The 15959-nt window shown below is 38.0% G+C and overlaps 1 protein-coding gene across 1 annotated transcript in view; it reads left to right on the top strand.

The window, feature by feature from the left end:
• Positions 1 to 6966: 6966 nt before the first annotated feature.
• The window catches only part of PLCB1 (phospholipase C beta 1), a 258291-nt gene continuing 249298 nt past the window's right edge, over positions 6967 to 15959 (top strand). The window contains exon 1 of the mRNA XM_017868878.1: positions 6967 to 7103. Coding sequence (XP_017724367.1) covers positions 7023 to 7103 — 81 coding nt within the window. The 5' untranslated portion in view covers positions 6967 to 7022. The remainder of the gene's footprint in view (positions 7104 to 15959) is intronic.

Below are 15959 nucleotides of genomic sequence, written 5' to 3'. Positions count from 1 at the left end.
GAGGTTTCTGCTGCTTTTTGTTTAGCTATGCCCTATTCCCAGAGAATCCATTGATATTCTATTGGTTCATGCACAGAGGTTACCTAACGAGAGTTCCCATATAGTCCTGAGAATGTTTTCCGGCTATGGAAATGCAAGGGAGTTAGCACCCCAGGAATGACTGTCCACCAATAATGGATTTGACTGAACAGATAAATACTACAGTTTCCAGGCTACTTAGAGACATCCTCAGATGTGTTCTTCATACTGTCTCCAAATGTCCCTAGTGTTTTGAGCCTCAGTTGCCCAAAATAGTAAACTGCTAATTAACACAGTCTTTAAAGACCTTCTTCCCTTCTTGTCTTACTTCCCCACTCCTCACTGTGCTGTCTGCAATCATCTCCAAAATAAATCACTTGTCCCCAGATCTTTGACTTGGGTTGACTTCTGGGGCATCCAGACAAAGATCCTGTCTTCCAAGCATGTGTATTGCAACCTGGGCAACTATTAGGTTGGTGCAAAACTAATTGGGGTTTTGCCATTACTTTTTGCACCAACCTAATAGCTCAGGCAATGCAACTTTTGGAAATAGGTAATAGCAGCATTTTCCCAGCTCTGAAGTTGTCTCTCCACATTACGAGCCTAATTTTCTTGGTCCAAGGACCGTGGATACTTTATTTCAATCCTTTTTTTCTGCTGCTTCTATGGTCAGCCTGCCTGAATGCCCTCCAGCAGCTGCTTATCTTTCCTTCCTTCCTAGCTCTCAAAACTGCATTAAACCAGACCCTGAGCTTGTTCCTGGGGATGAGGAAAAGCCTAGGATGCTATTTAGGGATGCTCCTTTAACTTTATTTATCTCTTCTCTGTGACCACTTCCAAGCACAACCAAACTTTTAGCTCCATAGGAACTCCAGGGAACTTTTAGCTTCTCTGTTTGTGAACCAGGAGAATATTATTCTGGATGATCGCCTTCCTGTTTCTTCTAATTTTTTTTTTTGTTTTGTTTTAGACTTAAATAGTGTGTTCACTTTAGCTCAATCAATTCAAGCCTGACAGCTTCAAACCACTTTATTTTGGATGAAGATGCATGGCTAAGCTAACTATATTTTCTCTTCTTCATCAACAGATTTCTATACTTATACAGTGACTTTACAAATTCACCATTATTCCATCCCAAAGCAAATATAAATGCTTTTCTTATGGTAATACCATTGCAGGATATGAAAGGGCAGTACTCCACCAACTCTTTTTTTTTTCTAGTATGTATCCATAGTTGCTTTTCTTTGACATAGTCAGTCTGTTCTCCTTCTACTCCCTCTAGTTAAAGAAATAGCTAAAAAATATTTAAAGATTTTCCATCTGTTACTTGCAGGAAAAAAACACTTAAACAAATAACATCCTCCAAGTCTTTTGCTCTATTTAGAAGAATATTCACAGCACCATATTTCAGTCATTATCAATGCGAATGGATAGGTGTTTCCTCTATAAAGGCTTGCTGGCTGTGTGAGCCACCTAAGCCACTGGTACATCCTGGTGAACAGAGTGACATCCTTCATCACACTCACATATAAAAGAAAGAAACCTTGAAAATGAGAGGTGTGAGGATAAGCGTTGATTCAAAGGGAATTTGTTAATCTGTGTTTTATTTTCTGAGATGCAAATGTTGAATTCAAGGGTTTGATGGGAAACCAGCCTGGACATAAATTTATATATTTCCTCTACAATGAAATTTGAATAAAGCATAGCAATTCAGCTCTGCCTTCAAAGAAAAGGTAGCTTTATCACTGCGAAGCTGAATCATATGAATCTCAGTTAAGTATAAGGAATCCATCTCTTTCATTTCCAACTGTTAGGTACTGAGTGCTACTGGAAAGACTCTTATATGCTTGATGATTGATAGGAATGGAATCGAGTTTCACCCATATAACTGTAATTCAGATTTAGAATATTGCATTAAGTGCTGGGAATCAAATTAACTTATACAAATCACTGGATAAGCCTAAAATCCAATAAAGATACATTTTGTGAGTATGAAAAAAATGAGTAAGGTATATCTTCTGCACCAAAATGTTTCTGGTATCAAAATAAAATCTAAAGGTCTTGAAGAGATGTTTTATTTTGTAGATACTTGGCATACAAATAAAATAGCCTTTTAAAAGTGATATTAAAAGTAAGAATTCAAACCAGCATTTAATTCTTTTATTTTAAATCATCCTTTAGCCTGTGTTTATTCCTTCCATTAATTTTGAATATTTTAAATGGTATAATACAGTAACACGTGCTGTAATTGAGTCCTTGCTTCTTAGGTGTAGAACAGTCTTTACTTTCTTCAGTGGCCAGTTACCTGAAAATGAGAATCATTAACCTGAGCTTTATTTAACAAGAGCAAAACTCAACTTTCTTTGCAACGGACATGAAGTAATTTAATCACAAATCCTGATGATTGAGAGAAAATGAATTTACTTAGTCAGACAGTCTCTATTTGGTAGCACTTATGGGAACAGAAATGATCTAGATTTAACTTTAAAAGTGGAATTCAATGATAGCTGCCAGGATTCTGAGTTGATCTGGTTAATTCCAGCCGTGGAGATACATCTAGGATATTCTCTGCAGAAAGGAGGCCTTGAGTGACAGCTTAGCAAAAACATGAAATTCCAAGTTCACCTCACCTCTTACTTTTCTCTGAACTGTGTTCTTTAGTTTGTTTTACAGAGTTATGGGTATGTTTTCTTTGTAAAATGTTTAATGAAGTTATATCAATTGCAAGGATGGAAAAATGTGTTGGAGTCTGGTAGTAACTCAAATAGGTAAATCCTTCTCTGGAAACTTCTTAGGAAGTTGAGTCTATGAGAAATACTCAGACATAAAACTCCTTGGTAAAATAGGTTTGGGAGATAAGATGGTTTACATATCAGTTGTCTATCAGTTTTTGTTATTGCAGCTATTTTGATTTTATTTGTTTGTTTTTGAAACACAGCCACCCATTTCCCAAGAACTGAGAATGTCATACTCTAGAAACAACCACTTTTTACACATCTGTTTTCATCAGATTCCTTCTACCTATAAAGCCCTCTAAAAACTTCGTGCATTTGCAGTTTATCCTTCCAGACAATCCCCTCTTTGTGTGTTCTCTGAAAGTCTGAAAACAAATGAGGACAACTTGAAGGTACAAGTGTCTTTCTCGGTCTACCCCTTGAGTATCAATACGCTTAACAAAGAGTCGCATTCAAAAATAGATAAGTTATTGAGTAGAGGTCAAATAAAAGTGAACTTGTTTCTTAAAGGAGAATTCTAACATAATCAAGGTTAGTGTTGATAAAATGAAATAAATGAAGAAAAGATACAGTTTTAAAAATAAAATGACCAGAGGTGGAAAAGAAAGTAAAGCATAGTTTAAATCAACGTGTTCCATCACTGAAAAAGGACGTTAGTAAGAAACTTGGCTTGTTATATATTTTCAATTCTCTGTTTACATTTAGAACTATATGGTTTTAAACTATTGTGGTTTCTTCTGAGTAAATGTTTCTCAAATCTAACTGTTCCTTTTTTTTAATTTACTTTTAGTTTTAGGGTACATGTGCATAACGCACAGGTTTGTTAGCATATAGTATACTTTGTGCCATGTTGGTTGTGGTCACCCATCAACTCGTCAGCACGCCATCAACTCGTCATTTACATCAGGTATACTCCCAATGCATCCCTCCATGATAGGCCCCGGTGTGTGATGTTCCCCTTCCTGAGTCCAAGTGATCCCATTGTTCAGTTCCCCACCTATGAGTGAGAACATGGCGGTGTTTGGTTTTCTGTTCTTGCGATAGTTTGCTGAGAATGGATGGTTTCCCAGCCTGCATCATGTGCCCTAAAAGGACACAAACTCATCCTTATTTTATGGCTGCATAGTAATTCCATGGTGTAATATGTGACATTTTCATTAATCCAGTCTGTCACTGGATGGACATTTGGGGACGACAACTCGCTATTGTGATAGTGCTGCAATAAACATCGTTGGCATGTGTCTTTATAGCAGCATGATTATCCCTCCTTTTGGGTATATACCCAGTAATGGGATGGCTGGGATCCATATGGTACTTCCTAGTTCTAGGTCCTTGAGGTATCGGCCATACTGTTTTCCATACATGGTTTGAACTAAAAATCTAACTGTCCTTTAGTTCATACACAGTAACCTTTTTAAATTTTTTTCCCCAAATTTTTTTGTTTTTTTTGTTTTTTGTTTTGTTTTGGTTTTTTTTTGAGACGGAGTCTTCGGCTCTGTCGCCCAGGCGGAGTACAGTGGGCCGGATCTCAGCTCACTTGCAAACTCCGCCTCCCGGTTTACGCATTCTCTGCTGCTCAGCCTTCCGAGTTAAAGCTGGGACTACAGGCGCCGCCATCGCCGCTAGTTTTTTATTGTTTAGTAAGACGGGGTTTCACCGTGGGTTAGCCCCAGGATGCAAGAATCCCATGCAGTGAGTCCTCAATACTTACCCTCAGATTCAAGTCAGCAGCATCATTTTACCAGCCTGCCTTCATCCACCTAAATTCCAGACACCTCACTTCTAAATACTTCATTATAAATTCTCTTTTATATAAAGACTAATAGTCTTTTAAAAGATATAAAACACCTGTAATCCCAGCACTTTGGAAGGCTGAGGTCGGTGCATTAGCTGAGGTCAAGAGTTTGAGACCAGCCTGGCCAATATGGAGAAACCCCGTTTCTACTAAAAATACAAAAATTAGCCAGGCGTGGTGGCACACCCCTATAGTCCCAGCTACTTGGGAGGCTGAGGCAGGAGAATCGCTTGAACCCGGGAGGCAGAGGTTGCAGTGAGATCACACCACTGCACAGCAGCCTGAGCAACAGAGCAAGACCTCATCTCAAAAAAAAAAAAAAAAAAAAAAGAAAGAAAGAAAGAAAGAAAAAAGAAAAGATATATAAGCAACATTCACTGGGAAAACTTTTCAAACAAATATTTCAGAAAGAGTTGGTCATGTTTCTTATAAATTCTTAGTGGGAATCCCAGAAGCTCTTTTCCAGAATTGTTTTCTACTCTGAGCACCTACTCTGGGTGGTCGTTACTTGCCTTGAGTTCCTTTATCTTAAGGATGATTCAAGAGAATCCCTGACCCCCACACCTAGTGTCTGCAATTCTGAGAGGTGGCGATCTTTAACCAATCATCTGTTTATCAAGTTTTGAGCAAAAATGTCAAAATGAGCAAAAAAAAATGGACATGAGAATTAGGCAGTAAAATAGTGTAGACTGAACAAAAAATGCTTGGGGGAGAAAAAAGCCAAAGAATGAGTTGTGTGGCTATCACTGGAAGGAAAGACAGGGTCCAATGTATAGATCCAATTCATTTCTAAATATTTTCCCACTAAAGATTGTGGAGGTAAATATATTGATGGACTCTGTAATCACTGATTTAAAATTTGTGATTTATAATTACAAGTTTCAGGTGATTTCTAAGAATGCTTTTTCTCTTCTGAGTATACCAAAAAGAACCCCACAAAATGACAATTACTGATATGTTTTCTCTTTGAACCTTGTCTCAGTGGTGTTCAAACACTTTGATGCAATTAATCAGTTCATAAAATACCTTGTTATCGAGTTTAATTAGCCTTCACAAACCATTCATTCTTCCCAAACATTCTCCTTTAATCTCTCATTAATGGTAGAGTGCTAAATGTTTCCCTTTTTTGCTATTATTGTTTATTTAATAAAACTTTTGATATAGACCTCTCCTTTTCTGGGTCATGCAAATTGATGTTTTTGTGGTAGCATTTGATCTTTCTAGGAGGCTTGATGTACTTGATAAGCTTTCAACTTGTTAGTGAAAGTGAGATTTCAGTTATGTTAGACAGAGCTTTGAAATGGGGTTTTCTTTCTTCATAACTTTCCTGAAAATGTGACTCTTCATGCGACCAAACAGAGAAGGTTTTATTAACTAAAGAGAGAATTAATGGCACCAAGTAAAGTAACTCAGCTGGAAAGGTTTTGTTTGTTTTCTTTCTTGGTTGTGTGTAGTTTTTGTTTTTTTGTTTTTTAAGCATTTACTATTCCTTCATAAGGATGATGTATATCAAAACCTCCAAAAGAGGTCAGAATAGCCAGTCTAAGTAATCAGTACCTCTTGGCCCAGTATTTAGCTAAATAAATAAGAATGTAAGTGTATTCCTGTCTCAGAAGCTGGCCAGCAAATTTGCTAAGTGATTGATTTGATGCTAATTTTCTGCATGGACTTCTCATTTCCTTCAGGGCCTGTCCTATGGGAGGAAATCAGTTCAGTCAAGCTGACTGAGCCCTATTTTAGATTTGAAATTTTGGAAAACTCCCTTTCCAGCAGGAATATATCTCCAAAGGATTTCCATTTATCATGACCCAAAGAATGCAACTTGCTCCGAAAAGACTGCAGAAGTTCCGTATGTCCAAATCCCAGTACATTCCGAGGACAGAACTGAAATCAACATATGCATGGCAGGCACCACGGTTTTGCTCACACTAATTCTGGGTCTTTTTGCATCAGTATTCAGTGTTGGAGCAAGTCCACATGGAGAGCCAGGGCTATGTTTCTTCCCTAGCCCTACATAGGCATTGTCATATTTTAATTTCAGAATAACCACCTTCTTTGTCTTAGTGCATTCAGGAATTGAGGAGAAGAATAGAGATTTTTCATTTCAATACACAATTTATGGGATGATTGGAGGAAATGAGAACCATGGCACATAAAAATGTGTGATAGGATCACAGAAAGAGCACTTAACTGAAGGCTATAGTCTTGAGCCAGAAATTGTCTCTCCACTACTCTGGGCAAGTTGCTTCATCTCTCTAGGTCATTTGTGGGATGGGAGCCTTAAACTCCTGCAATTCTCTAGTGAGAATAAAAGCAGCTTTGTTCTGAAATCATTCTAACTCAACAGAAGTTGAAATTATGCTGTCACGTTGGAATCTCTAGTTATAGACTAATTATTTTCAACATTTATTGTCCAGGACCCCAAATTACGTGAACTTTTGGATGTGGGGAACATCGGGCGCCTGGAGCAGCGCATGATCACGGTGGTGTATGGACCTGACCTCGTGAACATCTCCCATTTGAATCTCGTGGCTTTCCAAGAAGAAGTGGCCAAGGTATGGTGGATGGAAACCACTAAAGCTTATCATCATGATCTGAATGCTTAAGCTATCATGCTAATGCCTGCAAAAGACTGAATTTTTGTTATATTTAGCATGTGTTAAAATTTCACCTAAAAATAATTCAGCTGCCAAGTATAAGTGCAATTAAAACACTTCCAAATAATGGCATCGACTTAAGAATTATGGAGATTTTTTTTTCATTAAGAACAAGCCGACCAGGCGTGGTGGCTCACGCCAATAATCCCAGTCCTTTGGGATGCCAAGGAGGACAGATCACTTGAGGTCAGGAATTCGAGATGAGCCTGGCCAACATGGTGAAACCCTGTCTCTACTAAAAATACAAAATTAGCCAGGCGTGGTGGCAGGCACCTGTAATCCCAGCTACTTGGGAGGCTAAGGCAGGAGAATTGTTTGAACCCAGGAGGTGGAGGCTGCAGTGAGTCAAGATTGCACCACCACACTCCAGCCTGGGTGACAGAGTGCGGCTCCATCTCAAAAAAAAAAAAAAAAAAAGATTAAGGTATTTGATACAGTTTCTTTGCATAACAAAATACAAATAAAACCACATTCTATTTCATCTAAACACTTTCTCCCAAGTCATTCTCTCTTAGCCTCATCCCTATGCTGCTTCTAAGTCCATCTCATTTCCAGCTCTCTCCTAGGGAACACACATCCTCAGCCCTTTTTAAACTTCTTAATCCCTGGGCAGCACCTAGCCCACCATAATCCATGTAGTAGTTACTCAGTTAATATGTAGAAGAATGAAAAAATAACACTTTAAAACAAAAACTTTAAATAATAATGAAAATAATACTTAAATAAGAACAAATAATATTTATTCAATTATGGACTAGAAAGATAAATTAGCTATAGCCTACCCATTGAGGAGCTGCTATTCCACTAGGAGCGAGCCTTTTAGATACTTACAAAAATAGCTAGAAAGCAGGTATAATACAGCAAACAAGAAGTTGTGAACATCTGGGACCCCTGGATTCAAGTGCAATGCTTTCTCTAGAAATGTCCAATTGTCATTGAAAGAATACTGAAATGAGCATATTTAAAGAAGAGCTTTCTTTTTCCATTTTTATAGTTTATAAAATACTAGTGATAGTCCTTCTCCTTCATATACCTTCCTTCAAGAGTTGAGAATATGAATCTAAGAATACTTTGAGTTCTGCGTATAATATATATGCCTTACAGAGCTTGTCATGTCATGCCTCACAGCTACAGGGTCACTTCATGTCTGTGGGCATTGTCTGAATATTGCGATCTGCAGTTTTTTAACCCTCAGTGCTCTGGTGATTTCTGAGCTACACAGGATGTGTTGGCCTGGTTTCTTTCTTTCCTTCCTTCCTTCCTTCCTTCCTTCCTTCCTTCCTTCCTTCTTTCTTTCTTTTTTTCTTTCTTCCTTTCTTCCTTCCTTCCTTCCTTCCTTCCTTCCTTCCTTCCTTCCTTCCTTCTTTCCTTCCTTCCTTTTCTTTCTTTCTCTTTCTCTCTCTCTTTCTTTCTTTCTTTTGTTTTGACAGAGTCTCACTCTGTCACCAGGTTGGAGTGCAGGTAGTGGCGTGATCCTGGCTCACTTCAACCTCCACCTCCAGGGTTCAAGCCTACAGGCACATGCCACTATGCCCAGCTAATTTCTGTATTTTTAGTAGAGATGAGGTTTCACCATATTGAACCAGGATGGTTTCAATTGGCCTGGTTTCTATGTCATTAGTGATTATTGGCAGGGGTTTATTTCTAACACTTATGTAATATTGACTTTAATTCTTATAATGGGATGCACAAAATGCCAACTAGTTTTAATATTCTAAGGTTTTTAGAAACTATTCTTTCCAAGTATTTTATAAATAGAATCAACTTTCTCTCTTTAAGAGCCAAATTACCCATTTATTTCTATAGTATCATACTTGGAGAGATTTCAGTTCAATGAACATTGTCTATGTGACATATACTTTATTTCCCTGCATATGAAAAGATGGATAGATGAGTACAGAAAAAAACAGATTCTAAATGTTTGCAAAATATTTTTAAAATATCTTTCCCCAAATGAACTATATTCCTTTTTTAAAAAGTGACCAATTTGTGGGATGCACTAAATCTCAATTAAAAGCATGCAATAAATGGCAGTGGCTTTCAGGGAAGCTTTTGCTAAAAGTGAATATATTTATATTACACATCAATCTGCATATCTTAAGTTGCATTAAGCCTTTGTGCAGTCCTATCTAAAATATAGTTAATTTCCTCCTCTCTGTGAGTTCCTACCCACTAATTTTCCTTAGGGATTTTTATCTCCAATCCTTGTAATATTCCCCATCAGGAGTGCATCTGCAGAGATTTTCCCAGGGGCTACTTGATGTTCCCGATATAATTAATGAAACTATGGAGAATATTTTGCCTTCCCTGGCTGTGATGTCCTATAGAGTATTTCCCCCCACCCCACTGAAACTGCTCAGCCAGAAACTTAAGATTTGCAAGTACTACTGTTATCTTGGAGCATCAGGTATCACAGTCACCTAGGGAGCCTGTTAAAACACACACTGTTGGGCCCCAGGCCCAGCAGGTCTGGGATAGAGCCTGAGCATCTGCATTTCTAACTGGTCCCAGGTGATGCTAATGCTGCTGGTCCAGGCACCACACTTTGACAATCTCTTCCTTAGAGAAGCTTGGGCACGGTATTGCCAGATCTTGAATTTTCTTCTAAAAGGAGCTGCAGAATCCATGAAAGATGTTAAATATTGGCAACAGTTGTTTAAAAACACTATGTGAACCAAAAAAACACAACTATGGTCTGAGTAAGACTTGGGGGCTTCCATTTGGCAGCTTTTGTTCTAGATTCACATTAAGAAAAACATCGTGCTAAATAAAACCTCAGGTCCTGACCACTGAATACAATGGGGAAAGCATGTAACATTATCTTGCAGAGCAGAATCAGCACTCTCCACCACTCTCCACCACATTTGTTCATTCTCTAACTTCCAAACCATTCCTAGAGCCCTCTGGGTGCTTAAGAATTGTGACCTTTTAAGACAACATTTTTCAATAGACAGAGAACCCTCTGCCCCCTTAATGGTCATTGTGGACATTTTTCAGAAGTTTTATAATAGGTTACTTTTTTTGTGACTTAGATTGTATCCTATTCTTAACCATAGCATCTCTCATCCCCTATAAAGGAAAGAGGTACAGAATAATATAAAAGAAAATCTTTTGGATGTCTCCAGATTCCCTTTTAAACACGTAACTTGAAAATTAAAGAATAAGGGGGACAAATCATGCCTTTGGGCCAAATTTAAAAGTCAAGAAGAATACAATCGTTACACAATGTTCTACAAGTTTACCTTACAACACTCAACCCATTAATTCAACAAATGCAAACCAAGCAAACGAGAAATTACTGCTGGAGGAGACAAATATGGGTTTTTTTTTTTCTTGCTGAAAAACGTAATATTTTGTTGCAAATAAAATATGTTGCCCTTAAAGGCCATAATTTTGGCTCTTCTTGAGAAGGAACTAAATGGGACAGAACTCATACCCATGAGTTCTGTAATTCGGGCCCTAGGAAGGAACACAGTAAAGGGGAGAGAGTCCTAGAGAAGATGTCTATAAATCAGAAAGGTTAGCATTAATCTTCTGCCAAATGGATATGAGCCTTCAAGTCCTTTGACAGTTTGGGTATATTCTTCATCTATAAAATGAAGAACTTGGATTCATTCACTCATTTATTCAACAGCATTTTGTTGAGCCTTCTGCAATGTGCCAAGTCCTATTCTAGATGCTGGGGATAAAGCAGTGAAGAAAACAGATAAAGACCCTTGCCGGAGTGGAGCATACATTCTAGGTGGGAGACACAATGAGTAAAATAAAGAAGTCAGCCACACAGTGTATTAGGAAGAGATAGTGATATTGACAAAAATGAGGTAGAGATGGAGAGTGCAGTGGAAGAGGGCATTAAATAGGGTGGTCAGTGCCGCCATCTCTGGGAGGTGACACTTAAGCAAAGACTGGAAGGAGGTGAGGGAGCAAGTCAGGAGGATGTCTGGAGAGACAGCACTGCACTTGCACTACAGCCCTGAGGCAAAAGATAGTCTGGTGTACTTTAGGAACAGCAAAGGGCAAGCGTGACAGCAGCTGGGTAAGCAAGATTGAGGGAAGGTAGTAGCAGAGGGAACTGAGTAGGCAATTGCCATTGATTTTGCTGTAGGGTGGCATAGGCTTTGGAAGGACTTTGGCTTTTACTGTGAGTGAGATGGAAGCCATGAAAGGGTTTCAGCTGAGTACAGATGTGATTTGACTTAACATTTAATCAATAATGAACTGCATGGAAGAGGGGAAATAATGGAAGTAAGCAGATTCATTACCAAACTATTGAAATATTTAGGTGAGTTGCTAGTGACTTTGATCAATGTGGAATGTGGAGGAAATAAAAAGGAATCCAAATTTGCATGTATGTATACACATACACACACGCGCGCGCACACACACACACACGTATATTATAAAGGAGGAAGTGACAGCATATGCTTATGAATTTTATGTTGCACGTGAAAGAAAGATGCATGGAATCAAAGATGATGTTAAAGTTTTGGCCCAAGAGGCAAAGATAGAAATATCATTTACTGACATAGGGAAAATATAAAATAGAGTATACTTTTTGGTTTAGGAGTATATAGCAGAAGTTCAGTTTTGGTCATGTTCAGTTCACGTAAATTTGGGGGTCATTGGGTGTTTGATTGTATTAAAAGTCATCATACTTTTTAATGAAGCTGGATGAGATCAGCCAGGAAGTGACTGTAGATAGAGGAGATACCCAAGGGCTGAATCATTGACACTCTAACATAAAAGGAAAGAATCAGAAAAACGGAAGCTGAGAGGAGGCAGCCAGTTAATGCCACGCTCATGGGAACTGAGCCAGATTATTTAATGTTTTATTGAAATGTAGCATACACAGAAAAGTGCACAGTTTCTTACTCTATACCCTGATGGAGTTTTGGAAAAGGAATATATCCACCTAATCAACATCCAGATCAAGAAACAGAGCATAACCAGCACCCTAGATATCCACCCTACCTACTTATCTCTATATTGGCAGTTAACATTGTAGATTAGTCTTACCTGTTTTTAAATATCTGTAAATGAAATCATACAATAAAATCCTTTTGGTCTGACTTCTATTATTCAAAATTATATTATGAGATTTATGAGATTCTTCTATATTTTCTGTGTGATTGTAGTTTGTCCATTCTCTTTGCTCAGTAGTAGTCAGTAATTTACTTACAGTTGATAGACATTCAGGTAGTTGTGAGTTTAGGACTGCTATAAATAATGATGCTACAGACATCTGCCTTTCTGAGAGCTAGATATTGGAGTGTAATGACTGGCCATAGTTCTTTATGTGTACTGCTTTGATAGATACTGTCATTTTCTCAAACTTGTTGAGCCATTTTGATTTTTAAATATTATTTCACACATACAAGAAAAATTTAGCAGAGGATCTCTCTACGTTAAATTATTACATTTTGAAGTAGCTGTCACAGAAGAAATGCGCTGTCTGAAAATATGTTCTATAATCTGAACATTAGTCTTTGGTGTTTGTAATTTTAGATTCTTCCCCCTCTGTAGTTGTGAGTATCTTGGAGAATCTAATTCACTTATTTCAAGGGTATGAGTGAGATTTTCGGGAAGTTTTCATTAACTTCATCTGTATCAGTTTCTTGTGCACAATCTAAATAACACACCTGCTCTCTGAATTTTCTAACTAGCTCTCACATCTCTTTCCTGCTCCCCCTTCTTCCTGCCGTCTTGTTAAGCCCTTGTCAGGTCTAATGTACAATCATTACCTACCTATTTCCTGAAATTCTCTCACACTTTGCTCTACAAATCTGCCTGCTCAGCTGCATAAGACTGGCCTTTTAAAAAAATAAACTCATTCCTGATCATATTTTAAATCATTTTCATTCTCTATTGCCTGCAAAATGAAGTTTCTGTGCATTTAGTGAACAAATATTTATTGAGGGCCTAGTATGTGCCAAGCATCTCACTGGGCACCGAGGATTCATCAGTGACCAAACATAGCCCCTACCCTCAGGTACTGATGGTTCACCACTTTGACTGTTGCACTGTTCTGCTCCAGCAGTTCCTATTTGTGATTCTTCTTCCTTTGCAATTTTAATAGTAATGCCTTTATAATATGGTCGTTTCCTACACTGCCTTTCTCTCTTTTGTCCACCAAGAAAAGTCCTAGGCCTCCCGAGGCACTCAGTATCAACTCAGTTCATCCATCTCTCACTCCATCTCATGACTTCCATGAATAGCCCACTGTTCTTTTGTCTGTTGTTCTGTGAACCTTGAACATATTTTCAATTACAGTTATCACACTGTAATTATTAATCAGTGTGTCTGATAACCTATCCTGTATTTGTGAGCTGATGAAAGTCAAAAACAATAGTTTAGTCTGTTTTGTGTTCCCAGGATCTAGCTTAGTGCTTGGCTCAATAAATGTGGGAGGTGTGAGAGAGGAAAGGATGGAAAAGGAAAGGAAAGGAAGGAAAGGGGAAGGAGAAGGGAAAGGGAAAGGAAAAGGAAAAGGAGAGGCTTTTGAATTCTTGAAAATAAGTGATAGGTCACATAAAATCTTAGAGTCATAGTGGCTTTTAACATCATGTGCTCCAATCTTTTCATTTAGAGTTGGGAGAAATTAAGGCCCCCTAGCAAATTGGTTGCTCCAGGCTTTTCCCAGAATAATTCTCTCTCCAGCTTGTCACTATTCTCAGTAGGAGGACCCAGGTGCCATTCATTATGATGGCTTCCATTTTCCTAATCTTTTTCCCCAAAGCTAACCTTATTCCCACTCAGAGTTACTGTGACTGTCACTTCCTTACCCAGAAGTTGCTCCACACTCTCTTTAGCAAATGAAAATAGCTTCTATTTACCAAATAGTTGACACCTTTCAGGCCAAGGAAATGAGAGAAGATGTCACAGAGAGGGGAATTTCTTTTAAGCAAAAGACATTATAGTCTATGAAATGAAGTTGGGAAATAGAAAAGAAAGAGGGGCAAGTGAAGGGGTCTGCTAAGGCCACCTCCAGGCCATTCATCAAAAACTTCAGAATTTTCTTAGAATTTCTCTAAAATAATAGTATTAGCTATTTAAAAGTGACCTCAAGAGACATGAGATTCTTATATTTATTTTTATTCTGGGAGCATATGCATTGAGGTAAGAGTTTTCAAACACTTGCATATATTCTGTACAAAATGTACACTTTATCTCGTTTCTATTTTGAATTTCAAACCAACTTATGATGAGTAAGCACTAGCTGTAAGTTTGACTTTAAATGATGAAAAATGATTAAGAAAAGAAAAAGTGATGCCATAAATTGTGTTCAGCAATTTGTTTTGGGACATAATGGAAAACTGTGCATGACTTCCTTGCAGGTAGAATACATGTGCCAAAAAGATCACTGTTTACAAGCATGAAAAGTTAGATCCACAAGTTATTGTGTTTTGTGAGATCATCATTACCTGCTATTCCTGACCTTATTATATTTTTTAAAAATGCCTGTGTCGTCTTAGGCTATTCCTCCACCCAATCATAAAAAGGACAAAGTTCTTACTATATCAATTCATTGCACTATTAGTCTTGGAATTTTATAGTGGTAGGTGTCCTTTGTTGGAGAATGAGATTTACTCTACATTCTGCGCTTTTTGGATATATGTCAGGCAAATGAAGGATGAACAACTTAAACTTTTGTATTGTGAAAACATCATCTATCTGGAACATTTGTTTAAAAGCTCATAAGTCAAAAGAAAGACATTCATATTGAAAAGATTTTTATAAAAAAAAAAGGCAATTTGGATTTCAGTCTCTCCCTTACACTCACAGAAGCAGCAGCAATTGCTATTCTGGTGATTGTGGAAGAAAGCACCCCTGCCTTCTCTCTCCTGGGTATCTTCTGCATTTGCTAAGCAAGAGCTTTTTTGGATCCAGACAGTGTTCAGCGGTGCCCACATGAAAACAATTAATGTCAAAGTGAAGGGAAAATGTCAACCCTGAGTCATAGAAATGATTGTGATTTCAGACTGTGTGCTACTGTTAGTACAAATCCACCTCTCTCCAGAAAAAGAAAACAGAAATCTGCATCAGCAATAGTATCTCCTCTTTCCTTCCATCCACTCCATTGCACAGAGACAAGCTACTTTCCGCGTACCTCTGTCTGCCTGGCTTCTGATGCCTGGCAGCTAAGTAAGCTCTGATTGCATTACCTGTGTGCCTAGCCTGGAAGCAGGAACACGGGTACCACAAAAAAAATCACCATAACTTTTTGGAAGGAAGAAGAGTTCTAAGAAAATCTGGCTTCCTTGATTAAATTTCTCCCTCCACATATAAAATATTGGGGATGGCAGGGGAATACTGACATACTTTGAGAGAGGCAGGTTGATCTGTTTCACCTTTCACCTTGATATTGGTTGCCATCTTTAGTAGTTAAGCCAAATAATGCCCAATGAATAAGCTGACACTATGGATTAAAAACACTTTTTGAAAATACCATGCTAGCAATTTTCCTAACGACTATATTATAATTTTCATTCATTCAACAAGTATATACAGGCATAATCAGCCAATGAAAAGGAGAAACCAGAAGAGGGAAATTAAGGAAGATATTACAAGAAAACATCTGAGAGCTAAACAAAAGTACTGGTCTTAAAGTCTAAATAGCAAGTATAGGAATGGAGTAGGTTCAGGTAATCAGTAGGAAACTAGAAGATGACAGATAAATGAAAAAGACTTAATTTTTTTCTCTCCAAAAGAAAGTTAGGGTAGAGGGGTGGGGATAAATGTACCAGAAATGTATTA

Source organism: Rhinopithecus bieti, unplaced genomic scaffold (assembly GCF_001698545.2).
Source record: "Rhinopithecus bieti isolate Rb0 unplaced genomic scaffold, ASM169854v2 scaffold_4658, whole genome shotgun sequence".
In the NCBI taxonomy this organism is placed as follows: Eukaryota; Metazoa; Chordata; class Mammalia; order Primates; family Cercopithecidae; genus Rhinopithecus; species Rhinopithecus bieti.
Note: the sequence above shows the minus strand (reverse complement) of the source record. Positions and strands in the feature narration are given on the sequence as shown.